Consider the following 15,097-nt stretch of genomic DNA (forward strand, 5'->3'; position numbering starts at 1 on the left):
GGGCTTATGGCTGACATGAGGGGCTAATGGGGGGCTTATGGCTGACATGAGGGGCTAATGGGGGGCTTATGGCTGACATGAGGGGCTAATGGGGGGCTTATGGCTGACATGACGGGCTAATGGGGGCTTATGGCTGACATGAGGGGCTAATGGGGGGCTAATGGGGGCTTATGGCTGACATGAGGGGCTAATGGGGGGCTTATGGCTGACATGAGGGGCTAATGGGGGGCTTATGGCTGACATGAGGGGCTAATGGGGGGCTTATGGCTGACATGAGAGGCTAATGGGGGCTTATGGCTGACATGAGGGGCTAATGGGGGACTTATGGCTGACATGAGGGGCTAATGGGGGGCTTATGGCTGACATGAGGGGCTAATGGGGGGCTTATGGCTGACATGAGGGCTAATGGGGGGCTTATGGCTGACATGAAGGGCTAATGGGGGGCTTATGGCTGACATGAGGGGCTAATGGGGGGCTTATGGCTGACATGAGGGCTAATGGGGGGCTTATGGCTGACATGAAGGGCTAATGGGGGGCTTATGGCTGACATGAGGGGCTAATGGGGGGCTTATGGCTGACATGAGGGGCTAATGGGGGGCTTATGGCTGACATGAGGGGCTAATGGGGGCTTATGGCTGACATGAGGGGCTAATGGGGGGCTTATGGCTGACATTGGGGGGCTTATGGGTGACATTGGGGGGCTTATGTCTGACATTGGGGGGGTTTATGGCTGACATTGGGGGGTTTATGGCTGACATTGGGGAGGTTTATGGCTGACATTGGGGGGGGGTTTATGGCTGACATTGGGGGCTGATAGATGGCTAAAGGTTTGGGGGGTTGATCTGAGGTCTGATTAACATTGGGGGTCTGATTGCTGGTCTGACCTGAGGTGTAATGAAAAATATTTTTTTCTTATTGTTCTCCTCTAAAACTAGGTGCATCTTATAGGGCGAAATACGGTACAGTGCAGCAGAGACCAGTGCAGCAGAGACCATAGTCAGTTTATATAGTCATTATATAGTGTTATATATTTTAATATGCACCTTGTGTTTTGTTATGCGTGTGAATCAGTCAGCCTCCCCCACCCCCTAAGCCCCGCCCCAGAACCCCCGCCCCCTTCTCCCCCCCCCCGGTCCCTGGGAAACTTGTCTTGCATGAAACCGGTCCTTGGTGGGGACCACTGACTTAGAGAACATACTGTTGTCATGGGATTACAATAAAGGCTGTATTACACTGGCTGATGGTTGGCAAGATAAATGCTAACCAGCATTCATAGGAGCGCTCATTAGCGATGATCTGGCAGTGTAATACTGCCACCGCTATCTGAATTTTTAAGCAGGTTTTAAAATCATTGTTTTCCAGCGGCAGGTCATGTGTGCAATCACAGTCTGCTGCCGGCAAACAAGGATTGAGTATGGGGGCGAGTGATGTCATTAGCGACTGCTCCTCCCCATACCGTGGGGGAGATCGCTGCATGTACTACCAATGGTCTTCACTAACGAGAAGGGGATTGCCGGGAAGCAACGCTTACTTCCCGACAATCTCCTGCAATTTTTTTTTACTGTAATACAGCCCTTAGAGCTGCCTTTAGAGTTGTGACCATTGTGTGCTTTACATGGCAAATTTGCTTCAGAATACGTTGTGATTGAGGCTTTTAATTCAGCTCCCAAGATACAGTTGTTCCACCTTAGAAATCATCCCATACATTAAGCCAATTAGAGTAATATGCCTTAAGGAGGAAATGCACCAAACAGGTCAACGAACATCACTGTATCCACCCTAGATATAAAGTTTGGGCCTACCCAATTAACGATGCAGCATCCAAGAATGTCTTGTGGTACTGATGCTGTTTTGCTATTATCTGTAAAGAAAATGGGGATTCCAGAGTGCGGGACCCCTCTCTTGTTGACATCCATATGCCATAACAGGTCGTATGAACAGGGTGTGTTGTCCGAACAAAATTCACTTTAAGTGGTTGTGCCACCTTTAAATGTTATTTTAATATAATTTGTCATGAAAAACTAGTTACTTTTGTAATTTACTTTCTTTTAAAAAAGTGATCAATTTTTGAGCTATTCTCTATACTTCATTATATTGGTGCCCCCTGGTGTTTAATCTGAATAGTAATGTGCACATCCACCTACTGAGGTGGTAGCACATGCTCCGTTCAAACCTTCAACTGCCACCAGCCATATCTACTGTTAGAGAGCTGCAATAGAAAAGACATGTTCCCTTAGAAAAGATATGTCCACTTAGAAATTACATACCCCCAGAGGTGCCAGCCTGAAGAGAATGTAGGAAACCAATTGGAGCAATGAATGGGTGAGTGGAGAAATTAGAATTTGTATTAAATGCTTTTTTAGCATCCGCTAAGTGATATAATGGCCTTTATTTGATAAGTAAAGGAAAAAAAGACGAAGGCTAAACTCTCCTGACTCTTTCATACACATGCATTCTTCGCTTGGTTGAGCATGCAGGTATCCTGAACAGGGAGAGGGAAGAAAGCGTTTACCAGACTCCTCTGGCAGCAGGTTTTCCTGAAAACAAAAGGGTGGGGCAATTAAAATCCAACAGTCTGATCTACATCTCCTCTGACATCTATGGTCAGGGGCGATTTGGGAGGTGTCCATATATTTTAGTTGATGGGCCCATCCTGCTGATACGTCTAATATGCATGGCCAGTTTTAGGCTGCAACATCTTTTCTTCAAAGAGTAACATGGAAATATGTTAGTGATATTTTGACTACTCGGGGAAGAAATTATATATGAAATATTTTAAATGCCTGAACATAAAATTCATGAGTAAAATATTTTGTGTACACTTCCGTGCAGTCATCTATGGGAAATGCTGATTGTCAGGTATTTACTACTTTTATTGCAGCATTAAGTGAGAGCTGACTCCTGCAGTAAGTAAGGCTTCTCTATTCAGTATCATGCATTCTGATTTTATGAGCTTGGAAGGCGTTCTGTTTACTGTTTTCTGTAATAGACGGGCAGATTATGCCTCTAATCTTGTAATCGTACAGTAATTAGGATATTATTCAGGTGTGGCATACAATAAAAAAAACATTTTCTGTTTACTTTCTTTACAGATTGGTGGTTGGAGCCAGCTGTATCCTTTACCATGTGGGAGGCTTATTCCTGCTTATGACATTTTTTGGATGATAAAACAATCATGGTGGGTGGTTTGCAGATAATACTGAAATTCTATAAATATTGCACAAAAAAAAATTTGCATCCCCAAATTGAAACTGCAGCTCACGAGATGCAGTATGGTCACTTGTTACCAAAGCATGACGTTACGCCCTCCAGAGGAGCAGGTAAGGTCAGCTTGGTACAGTTTACACAGACACCTCCTGTCCACGCGGGCACAGAGAGGCAACAAGCTTAGAGAGCCTTTTCACTGCCGCCATGAAACAGTGCCTTCTCAGCCCGGGAAATCTGCCACCAGCTTCTCGTTTGATATAAGCCTGGTTTGCTAACGGTATTATATACGGTGAGAAACCAACCCAAGGTAGCTTATAACTAGGCCGAAACACTGACGTGGGGATTCGTGATCGAGATACAAGACAGCACAAGATTAATTTTATATATTTAATCGCCTTAAGGGCACACTAGATAACACAATATACACAGAGAATATATATAGTGGTCTGAGGTTACAGATACAGGTGATATAGGTACAACAGGGTTAAGCAGAGCAAAAGTCAGTTACCGGGTAGATGAAAGTTTCTTTGGATTATGAGGTGGAATAGACCTTGGCTGCAGTCACGGGGGGGGGGGGGGGGGGGGGGGGGCGGTGCCAACATGTCTGGGAGGTATCATTGATCCTGGGCAAGGGCTGAGACCTCCTTCTGGGGGTTTTCCTGCAGGATTAGCTTGCCTCCAACCTGGCTGGTTGAGGTGTGACTTTATCCACCTGGGGCCTCCTTGAAGCCTGGACCCCTGGGGCCAGGGAGGTGATCCTCCCAGGTGGGACTGAAGACGGCAATGGCATCCAGGTACGGGGCCACGTACTCTTCAAGTCCCTTAAGCAGCGTGTTGACCATTCGCTGAAAAGTGGCAGGGGCATCACCGTGGATTCGTACAATCTAAAGGGGGTGATAAAGGCAGAGTGTTCCCGCGCCTCACGGGTCAGGGGAATCTGCCAGTACCCCCGGCTCAGATCCATGATGGGTACTGGGCCCTGGCCAACTGATCGAGCAGGTCATCGATGCGTGGCATACATCGGTGACCGAGACAGCATTGAGTCTCCTGTAGTCCACGCAGAACCAGGTGGTCTGGTCCTTCTTTGGGACGAGGACCACAGGCGGGGCCCAAGAGCTGTTGGATGCCTGGATGACCCTCAGCTTCAGCATCTTGTCAATCTCCTGGCGCATGTGCTGCTGCACCTCCAAGGAAACCTGATATTCTGAACGCCGGATTGGGGGGTGATCCCTAGTGTCCACGTGATGGACGGCCAACTCTGTCCTACCGGGCTTGTTGCTGAACAACTCCCGGAAGGGGTGAAGGGTGGCCCATAGCTGGGACCATTGGTCCTTCAAGAGCTGTTGGCCCACCTCCACATCCTGGCCGTCACCTGGGCGAGCATGTACTCCCCCTCTTCTGGGAGGTTGCAGACAGGGAGGGCACATGCCTCCCTCTCATGATGTCCCTTTATCATGTTCACGTGAAAGGCCCTCTGCCTTCCCCGGGGCGTGGTCCGGTGACCAGGTACATCACGGCATTGAGGCGCTGAGGCACGAGGTATGGGCCTTTCCAGGCCGCCTGAAGCTTGTCCTGAGGTACGGAGACCAGTACCCATACCTTTTGACCCACCCTCCCAGGCTTCTTTTACCAGAGCCAGGGACCCCCGCACACGTCGCCCGTACAGGAACTCGAAAGGGGAGAACCCCATGGAGGCCTGTGGGACCTCTCGGTAGGCAAACAGCAGATGTGGGAGGTACCGCTCCCAGTCACGCCCGTGGGAGTCAACCAGCATCTTAAAGGGGTTCTGCACTTTCATTTAACTGATGATCTATCCTCTGGATCCCTAGGATCCCTAGCTTCTGATCTATCCTCTGGATAGATCATCAGCTTCTGATCTATCCTCTGGATAGATCATCAGCTTCTGATCGGCGGGGGTCCGACACCCGGGACCCCCGCCGATCAGCTGTTTCAGAAGGCAGCGGCGCTCCAGCAGCGCCGCGGCCTTCTCACTGTTTACCGCTGGCCCACTGACGTCACGACTTGTAGCAACTAGCGTGGGCGCGGCTAAGCTCCATTCAAGTGAACAGAGCTTAGCCCCGCCCACGCTAGTTGATACTAGTCGTGACGTCAGTGGGCCGGCGGCAAACAGTGAGAAGGCCGCGGTGCTGCTGGAGCGCCGCTGCCTTCTGAAACAGCTGATCGGTGGGGGTCCTGGGTGTCGGACCCCCGCCGATCAGAAGCTGATGAACTATCCAGAGGATAGATCATCAGTTAAATGAAAGTGCAGAACCCCTTTAAGCATCTGCTTTAAGGTGCCATTAAACCGTTCGCACAGGCCGTTGGTCTGTGGGTGGTACGGGCTGGTCACCAGATGTTACATCTGTGTTTGCCTGCAGAGGGACTCCATCAATTGCGACATGAACTGGGTCCCCCGGTCGATGAGCATTTCCTGGGGAAAACCCACTCTGGAGAAAATCTCCAGCAAGGCGGTGGCCACCTTGTCTGCCTGAATGGATGACAAGGCTACCGCCTCCGGGTATCGGGTGGTGTAGTCTACTACGTCAATATGAAGCGTTTCCCGGAGCTGCTGGGAATGGACAGCAGTCCAATCAGATCCAAAGCCACCCTCCTGAAAGGCTCTTCAATTATGGGCAGCGTTACCAGTGGGGCTTTTGGCCAGTAGAAATGCTGGGCTAATCTGGCCTTTGTTTTAGCGACCCCTAGGTGTCCAGCCATCGGAATCTCATGCGCAACCCGCAACAAATCCGTCCTGAACTGATAGGGTACCAGTAGCTGTTGGTTCCTAGGCCACGCCTTTGGTGAACCCTGCTGGACCGTGACCCGGTACAGCTGTCATTGTTCCCAGACCATCTGCTTGAGGTCTGAGTTCAAGGGGGGCTGTTCCGGTTGCTCCTTGAGCGTTCAGGCTGGCGTCAGCCACTAACGCTGCTTGAAACTCCTGACTGGGCGTGGCCAGAATTGACGAGACTGCCACATCCCCGGGACCTGTCTCCTGGCCTCTGCAGCCACTTGGAAGGGGGAAAGCCATCAGACCCCTGAGAGGCCCCTAGGGCCCCAGCACTACCACTGCGCGTGACAGCAGCTATGGCCGCTGTCTCTGCTGGTAGTGCCTGTTTCCCCTCTGCTTCCGACCAAGTCGCCAGTCCAGACGGACTAACCTGGCCCTCTGACATCCCAGTGGTGGAGTAACCCTGCACTGAGGCTTCACCTGGCAGCCCTACTTCTCCTGGGCCAGCCCTGACCTCATTTGCATCCTCCTCCCCCGCAGCTGTCTGCCCCCTGCTTGTCCCCTCAGTCACCACACCGGAGGACAACATGTTCCAGCAGGCTTGCTGGCCACACCCTGGGGCCTCAGCACAGCTGGCAGGAATGACCCCCTCCCCACTGAGGGGAGAGGTACACATTACATCCCCCACATCCCCATCAACAGGCATGTTATGAACATTCACAGTATTATCAGGCGTGCACATTACATCACATTCTGTGGAATCTGTGGAGACCTCGGGGTGTCAGCGGCTACGTACTTAGAAACAAGCAGCCCCAGGTCCGTCCCCAGCAAAACACTGGTGGGGATATTTGCAGATACCCCCACCTCCCTTACTCCTTGACTGACGCTCCAGTCCAAATAGACCTTGGCGACGGTCAGCGCCGGTTTTACGTCTCCAATCCCGGAGACGGTAAGGGATCTCCCGGGCAGTAAATCATGGGGTGCCACCAGTTCAGGCCGTACCAGTGTCATCTCAGCGCCGCTGACTCTAAGTCCCATGGCCACGGCCTGGCCCATGGTGACCGGTTGAACATTGTCAAGGGACCTCCCACCACCCCCACCCACACACAAGACAGTGGACAGTTTCCGGGTCGATGACTGGGACGGGTCCCTCGGGCGCTGGGGACACGTGGCCTTGAAGTGTCCTGGCTGCTTACACAGGTGGCAAAGTGGAAAGTGGAGCCGGGGCCGGTGCCCACTTGGGCCTAGGGGCAGGGACAGAGTGTCTTAACCCCTCTCCAGCCGACAGGTTTCCAGGCCTCTGAAGTATTGTTGTTGGTGTATTCATCAGCCAGGGCTGCTGTTGCGGAGCCCACCTTTGGCTTCCGGTCACTAAGATACTGCTGGAGATCCTCTAGGCAATTCCACAAAAACTGCTTTGTGGCGATGAGCTCCTTTAGCGGCTGGATGGTGGTGAGCTCCAATCCTGTGTTCCATTGGTCGACCGCTCTCAGCAAGGCCCACATGTGATTAGCCCAGCTCTGGGTAAAACCCCGCTGCAAATTCCTGAACTTTTTCCGGTACGACTCAGGGGTTAAATTGTACTGCCTGTTTGATGTCCTCATAGCTCAGGGTGGTCTCGCTGGGCAGGTACCCGAAGATTTCAAGGGCTTTTCCCCTGAGCCGTGGTGTGAGGTATCTGACTCACTGGTCCTCTGGCACCTGGTACTGATGGCAGGCCGTCTCAAATGCCAACAAAAAGGTGTCCAGCTCAGAGGCTGCCTGGTCTCCGGAGTGGAGACGGTCCAGGGCAGCTTGTAGGAGAGCAGCCGAGTCTGCCAGGCTATGGGGATGGGCAGGTGGAGAGAGGCCCACCGTGGACCTCACCTCCGGCAACTGGCTCCTTGGGGAACTTTGGCTGTGCTCCCCCTCGTCTTGAATAAAGTTGCCTTCTACCTCCTCTCGGCCCCCTATCTGGACTGCGTCCTCCACGCCATGATTCATAGCTTCGGCCATTTCTTTAGCCTTGCTTTGTGTGTAACTGGCCGTCATTGCAACTGGTGGTCACTGACACAGCCTGCAACCTGATGCACCCACACCTTATTGTATTTGCACTCAGACTGTCTAGTGTTGAGCTGATCTTAAGACTCCAGCGGCAAAAGCTACTGCTGGTCATCTTTAGTGTCTGGGAGTATGGGTCTCACACTCACACACACTAGTATCTCGATCCCACTTTGCTGCCACCAATATGTGACGAATACCACACCTCGTTCCCGCTTGGCGTCACCTACGTTGAGCTCACGAGACGCAGTATGGTCACTTGTTACCAAAGCGTGACGTTACGCCCTCCAGAGGAGCAGGTAAGGTCAGCTTGGTACAGTTTACACAGACACCTCCGGTCCACGCGGGCACAGAGAGGCAACAAGCTTAGAGAGCCTTTTCACTGCCGTCTTGAAACAGTGCCTTCTCAGCCCGGGAAATCTGCCACCAGCTTCTCGTTTGATATAAGCCCGGTCCGCTGACGGAATTATATAGGATGAGAAAGAAACTCGAGGTAGCTTATAACTAGGCCGAAACACGGATGTGGGGATTTGTGATCGAGATACAAGACAGCACAAGATTATATTATATATTTAATCGCCTTAGGGCACACTAGATGACACAATATACACAGAGAATATATACAGTGGTCTGAGGTTACAGATACAGGTGATATAGGTACAACAGGTGAAAATGAAAAAAACAAGATATAAGACTGGCACTCAATATGTGGGTCATATAAGAAGTAGCAATTTAATACATTGTTCACAATAATAATAAAATCAGCACAAAATGATAACTATAAAGACTAAATATGTCTGCTCTAACTATACACAGTTGAATCGTTATCTATATCTGTGAATAGAACAGAAATATAAAACACAATATAAAATATTGATAAAAATCGCAGGAGATTCTATCTCACAAGCCGCTACTCAGAGCCACTGAGGAAGGGGAGAGAGGTCCCCGAAACGCGTCTGGCGTAATCCACCCCCATAACGACATTAATCGGACACACCGTGGAACATTGAACAAACAATAAGGGTTGGAGCACTCCATAACTTTCTATCTGGAAACTGTTCGATGATAACAGGACTGAATAGGCTACTCTCGCGATTCTTTGATAGCAACCACGTGATACGCACTTGCGATCGAGGACCCTAACGGCAAGAGAAGAAAGCTGTATGGTGTGGTGAGTAGCGGCTTGTGAGATAGAATCTCCAGCTATCGGTCCTGATCCTCCACGGGTAAGATACATACCATTGCCTTACTCACCACCTGTATTCAACTGCCAGCGATATTATTGGCAAAGTCTCAACCTTAATAACAGGACTGTCTCTGCCGGATCGAACCACTGTATGTTCACAGTGTGTATAGCCTAGAGACTGACCTTTCCTATTCAGGGGAACACTAGGAGATTCGAAATATACTTTCGTCTATTGGATGTTATCTCCTAAATATTGCCAAGACCAAAAGGATTTGTCTTCATATGCCAATCACAAATTCCTTTGTGACAGTGGATTAAGGAACCTTGTGTATATGCTCTCACACGGTTCTTGCGATCAATTCTGAGATTAATACACTCCTTGCGATTAATGTGCGATTATCATTTTTATCGATATTTTATATTGTGTTTTATATTTCTGTTCTATTCCCAGATATAGATAACGATTCAACTGTGTATAGTTAGAGCAGACATATTTAGTTTTTATAGTTATAATTTTGTGCTGATTTTATTATTATTATTGTGAACAATGTATTAAATTGCTACTCTTATATGACCCACATATTGAGTGCCAGTCTTATATCTTGTTTTTTTCATTTTTACCTCTTACTGATTGTGTGATCAATTAAGACTAGAGCACCTTTTTCATTCTGAAAAGGTGGTGAGCTATCCACGTCAACCATATTGTATTTAGGTACAACAGGGTTAAGCAGAGCAAAAGTCAGTTACCGGGTAGATGAACGTTTCTTTGGGTTATGAGGTTGAATAGTTCTTGGCTGCAGTCACGGGGGGGCAGTGATGTCAGCTGGTTCCCGGTCTCTCCAAACACATTGGCACGATGTGACCCCCTTCAGAAGAGACACCGCCGGCTGGCTTGCATGGGCTTATGACCTGTAGCTGGCCACTCCCCTCCCCGCCTCTGGGAAGGGTCCACCCCTCCTTCTTTGGTGCTGGCAGCAAATGACCCATAAAACCCCTTAGGGCTCATAGCCCCCGACCAGAATGTCACAGGAAGATGTTTCCGGGCCCAATTGATCCGCCTAGGTTCCGGCTACAACTAAAGTCCAATCATGGTACCGTTATTTGATTTCTGTGGGGAGATATGTATATCTCCCCTCCCAGTCATCGTAGCATCAAGCCAGGACCACGTGGATGTTCGACTTTGTCCCAGGATTGCAAAAAGATAATCGAAATATTCTTGGGATGGACGGACGATTTATAATTCCTTATGAAATGTAGGTGCCAACATGTCTGGGAGGTATCATTGATCCTGGGCAAGGGCTGAGAGCTCCTGCTGGGGGTTTTCCTGCAGGATTAGCTTGCCTCCAACCTGGCTGGTTGAGGTGTGACTTTATCCACCTGGGGCCTCCTTGAAGCCTGGACCCCTGGGGCTTCCTCCCTTGCTAGCTGACATCAGATGGCTGGGGGTTGAGAACATATTTTGCATGTACACTGACTGTACATGCCAAAAGGTGAATCAAATGACAATCAGGGCTGCCAATAAATGATAATCCATATTCCTCACACTGGCATTCGAACAAGTGCACCTGCAGTAAATAATGTTTGAAATGCATGGAAATAAGTTATTTTGAACTAGTTTACTCAGCCTCCCGGAATATGTTGGCGCTATGTAAGCAAGAGAAATAAAGTTTTACACTAGCATTTTTTTGTCAGACTGAATCCCAGCCAGGTAGCAGCCGGATCTCTGCCAGGTAGCAGTCAGAAGATCTCAATTTCAAGTTTCCTAAGGGGACTAAAAATGACAGTAAAACAAAATGTAAAAAAACTAATATTAAAAATGAAATTCACCCCCTTTAACCACCTCAGCTCCCCTAGCTTAAACACCCTTAATGACCAGACCACTTTTTACACTTCTGCACTACACTACTTTTACCGTTTATTGCTCGGTCATGCAACTTACCACCCAAATGAATTTTACCTCCTTTTCTTCTCACTAATAGAGCTTTCATTTGGTGGTATTTCATTGCTGCTGACATTTTTCCTTTTTTTTGTTATTAATCGAAATTTAATGAAATTTTTGCAAAAAAATGACATTTTTCACTTTCAGTTGTAATTTTTTGCAAAAAAAACGACATCTATATATAAATTTTTCTCTAAATTTATTGTTCTACATGTCTTTGATTAAAAAAAATGTTTGGGTAAAAGTTATAGCGTTTACAAACTATGGTACAAAAATGTGAATTTCCGCTTTTTGAAGCAGCTCTGACTTTCTGAGCACCTGTCATGTTTCCTGAGGTTCTACAATGCCCAGACAGTAGAAAAACCCCACAAATAACCCCATTTCGGAAAGTAGACACACTAAGGTATTCGCTGATGGGCATAGTGAGTTCATAGAACTTTTTATTTTTTGTCACAAGTTAGCGGAAAATGATGATTTATTTTTTAATTTTTATTTTTTTTCCTTACAAAGGATTTCACAGGGCATTTTTTACACATTTTGATTTCAAACTACTTCTCACACATTAGGGCCCCTAAAATGCCAGGGCAGTATAACTACCCCACAAGTGACCCCATTTTGGAAAGAAGACACCCCAAGGTATTTCGTGATGGGCATAGTGAGTTCATGGAAGTTTTTATTTTTTGTCACAAGTTAGTGGAATATGAGACTTTGTAAGAAAAAAATCATCATTTTCCGCTAACTTGTGACAAAAAATAAAAAATTCTAGGAACTCTCCATGCCCCTCAAGGAATACCTTGGGGTGTCTTCTTTCTAAAATGGGGTCACTTGTGGGGTAGTTATACTGCCCTGGCATTTTAGGGGCCCTAATGCGTGAGAAGTAGTTTGAAATCAAAATGTGTAGAAAATGCCCTGTGAAATCCGAAAGGTGCTCTTTGGAATGTGGGCCCATTTGCCCACCTAGGCTGCAAAAAAGTGTCACACATCTGGTATCGCCGTACTCAGAAGAAGTTGGGCAATGTGTTTTGGGGTGTCTTTTTACATATACCCATGCTGGGTGAGAGAAATATCTCGGCAAAAGACAACCTTTCCCATTTTTTTTATACAAAGTTGGCATTTGACCAAGATATTTATCTCACCCAGCATGGGTATATGTAAAATGACACCCCAAAACACTCCTCAACTTCTCCTGAGTACGGCGATACCACATGTGTGACACTTTTTTGCAGCCTAGATGCGCAAAAGGGCCCAAATTCCTTTTAGGAGGGCATTTTTAGACATTTGGATCCCAGACTTCTTCTCACGCTTTAGGGCCCCTAAAATGCCAGGGCAGTATAAATAACCCACATGTGACCCCATTTTGGAAAGAAGACACCCCACGGTATTCAATGAGGGGCATGGCGAGTTCATATAAGGTGATCACCCCCCTGTCATTGATCACCCCCCTGTAAGGCTGGCTCCATTCAGACGTCCGTATGCGTTTTGCGGATCCGATCCATGGATCAGTGGATCCGCAAAACACATGCGGACCTCTGAATGGAGCCAGCCTTACAGGGGGGTGATCAATGACAGGGGGGTGATCAGGGAGTCTATATGGGGTGATCACCCCCCTGTCATTGATCACCCCCCTGTAAGGCTCCATTCAGACGTCCGTATGTGTTTTGCGGATCCAATCCATGGATCAGTGGATCCGCAAAACACATACGCACTTCTGAATGGAGCCTTACAGGGGGGTGATCAGGGAGTCTATATGGGGTGATCACCCCCCTGTCATTGATCACCCCTCTGTAAGGCTCCATTCAGACGTCCGTATGTGTTTTGCGGATCCAATCCATGGATCAGTGGATCCGCAAAACACATACGGACCTCTGAATGGAGCCTTACAGGGGGGTGATCAATGACAGGGGGGGGATCAGGGAGTCTATATGGGGTGATCACCCCCCTGTCATTGATCACCCCCCTGTAAGGCTCCATTCAGACGTCCGTATGTGTTTTGCGGATCCAATCCATGGATCAGTGGATCCGCAAAACACATACGGACCTCTGAATGGAGCCAGCCTTACAAGGGGGTGATCAATGACAGGGGGTTATCAGGGAGTCTATATGGGGTGATCACCCCCCTGTAAGGCTCCATTCAGACGTCCGTATGTGTTTTGCGGATCCAATCCATGGATCAGTGGATCCGCAAAACACATACGGACCTCTGAATGGAGCCAGCCTGTGTGCGCGCGTTCACAGGAAATCTCGCGTCTCGCGAGATGACGCACGGATGCGTCCAGGAGGAATGAATCGACCGCCGCCAGGACGTATCCGTGCGTTAGGCGGTCGGGAAGCGGTTAAAGGGGTTGTCCGAGTTATAAAAAAAATATATATATAGCACTGAAAATCTGATGGGCAGCAATATATGACTAAGCTAAGCAACTTTTATGCAAAAAAAATATATATTTCCTCATTTCCCTGGTTCTTTTCTGGCCCTTTGTTTACATGCAATAAAAACGATCTCTGCCCCTCCCCCTGTTCTGCTAAGGGAGTGGATACAAGTGCTCGAGACATCTGAGTGCCCTCAATACTGATGATGATACACCCCTAGTGAGACATATTAACAAATACCACAAGGGGAGCCCAACAGGTCTAGAAATTTGGGGGATACAGAGGGTCAAAATAGGCCCTAGACAAGGAGATGTGGATAATAAATTACAACAGGAGGAGGCAAAGTGGATATATCGGCTTAAATCACTGTCACCGATTGGAATAAATGAAGGATTTACCTTCCTACCATTCCTGTAGAACAATGTAGCAGTAAAAAGAAAAAGAATGACATAAATAATAATATATTAAAGCACTTCTAGATCAGCAATAATAATGCTATGTAGACAGATTATCTAGAGAGGGGCGGAGTAGACCACGCATGTGGGGAGAGAAAATGTTTCTCTTAAAAAATATAGTAAAATGAAGAAATAAAGAAAAGGAGAAAAATCTAATCCCAAAAAAGAGTAAAAAAACGATATATACCTCTAAAAAATAAAAGAAGAAGAAAATACTTACCGTGGCAGTGATGGGGAAGCCCAGGCTGTTGGGAGGGGTGTCTGGAATGTGGGGGGAGAAGTTAGAGATGGGTGTATGGACCAGTGATTGATGACCTGGTATGAACCTAAAAAATAAAAAGACATAAAGAGTCAGAAAAAATAAAAAACAAGCCATAATATATTGCCTCTCTAATAGAAGATATTTAGAAATTAGATCAAAAATTCCCCCTGAGGAAAAAATTAGCCCCTATATTTATACATGTATAGATGTATATATGTATACGTATAAAGAAATATACATACCACGAGAGTAAAATATTATCAATACAAAAAAAGTAATAGGTTGTTACAGGCTTGTAAGCAAACTTTATCAGAGCAGGGAGAGAAGCTGACCTCACAGGTCATGTGACCCTCAGTCAAATCTAATAAACCAGGCACTGCAGATAAAGTGAGTTAATTGTAAAGTTGTTATATTTGCCTAGTTAGGAACATAGAAAGAACAAAAAAATAATTCGGACAACCCCTTTAACAATTTTAGATATACAAATAAAATAAACTATTAAAAATAACATAAGAGGCATCACCACCTGAAAGCTGTAACGGGAAAAAAAAATCAATTTGCTGGTTTTTGGTCACATTGCTCACAAAAAATGTTGTAAGTGATCAAAAATGTATGTGTACCCCAAAGTGGTACCAATGAAGACTATAGCTCACACAGCAAAAAATTTGACCTAACACAGCTCTGTAGATGCTAAAATAATAAAGTTACGGCTGTCAGAATATGGCAATGAAAAGAAAAACTATAGATTTTGTGTCACCCTAATCGTACTGACCCGCAAAACAAGGCTTTCAAGTTATTTGTAAGCGCACTGTGAACTCCATAAACACAAAACCTAAAAAAAAAATATGTTGGAATGAAGTTTTTTTATTTTCTGTCTCACCCCACAAAGAATTTTTTCCCCCTTTTCCAA

At 47.2% G+C, this 15,097-nt stretch overlaps 1 protein-coding gene across 2 annotated transcripts in view; it reads left to right on the forward strand.

Annotated features, from left to right (window-relative positions):
* TXNRD2 (thioredoxin reductase 2) overlaps positions 1 to 15,097 on the forward strand; it is a 169,251-nt gene that overhangs the window by 63,109 nt on the left and 91,045 nt on the right. For both annotated transcript variants that reach the window (XM_040416326.1, XM_040416327.1), the window contains exon 9: positions 3,093 to 3,112. In XM_040416326.1, the coding sequence (XP_040272260.1) occupies positions 3,093 to 3,112 (20 nt within the window). The remainder of the gene's footprint in view (positions 1 to 3,092; positions 3,113 to 15,097) is intronic.

This window comes from Bufo bufo, chromosome 2 (assembly GCF_905171765.1).
Source record: "Bufo bufo chromosome 2, aBufBuf1.1, whole genome shotgun sequence".
In the NCBI taxonomy this organism is placed as follows: Eukaryota; Metazoa; Chordata; class Amphibia; order Anura; family Bufonidae; genus Bufo; species Bufo bufo.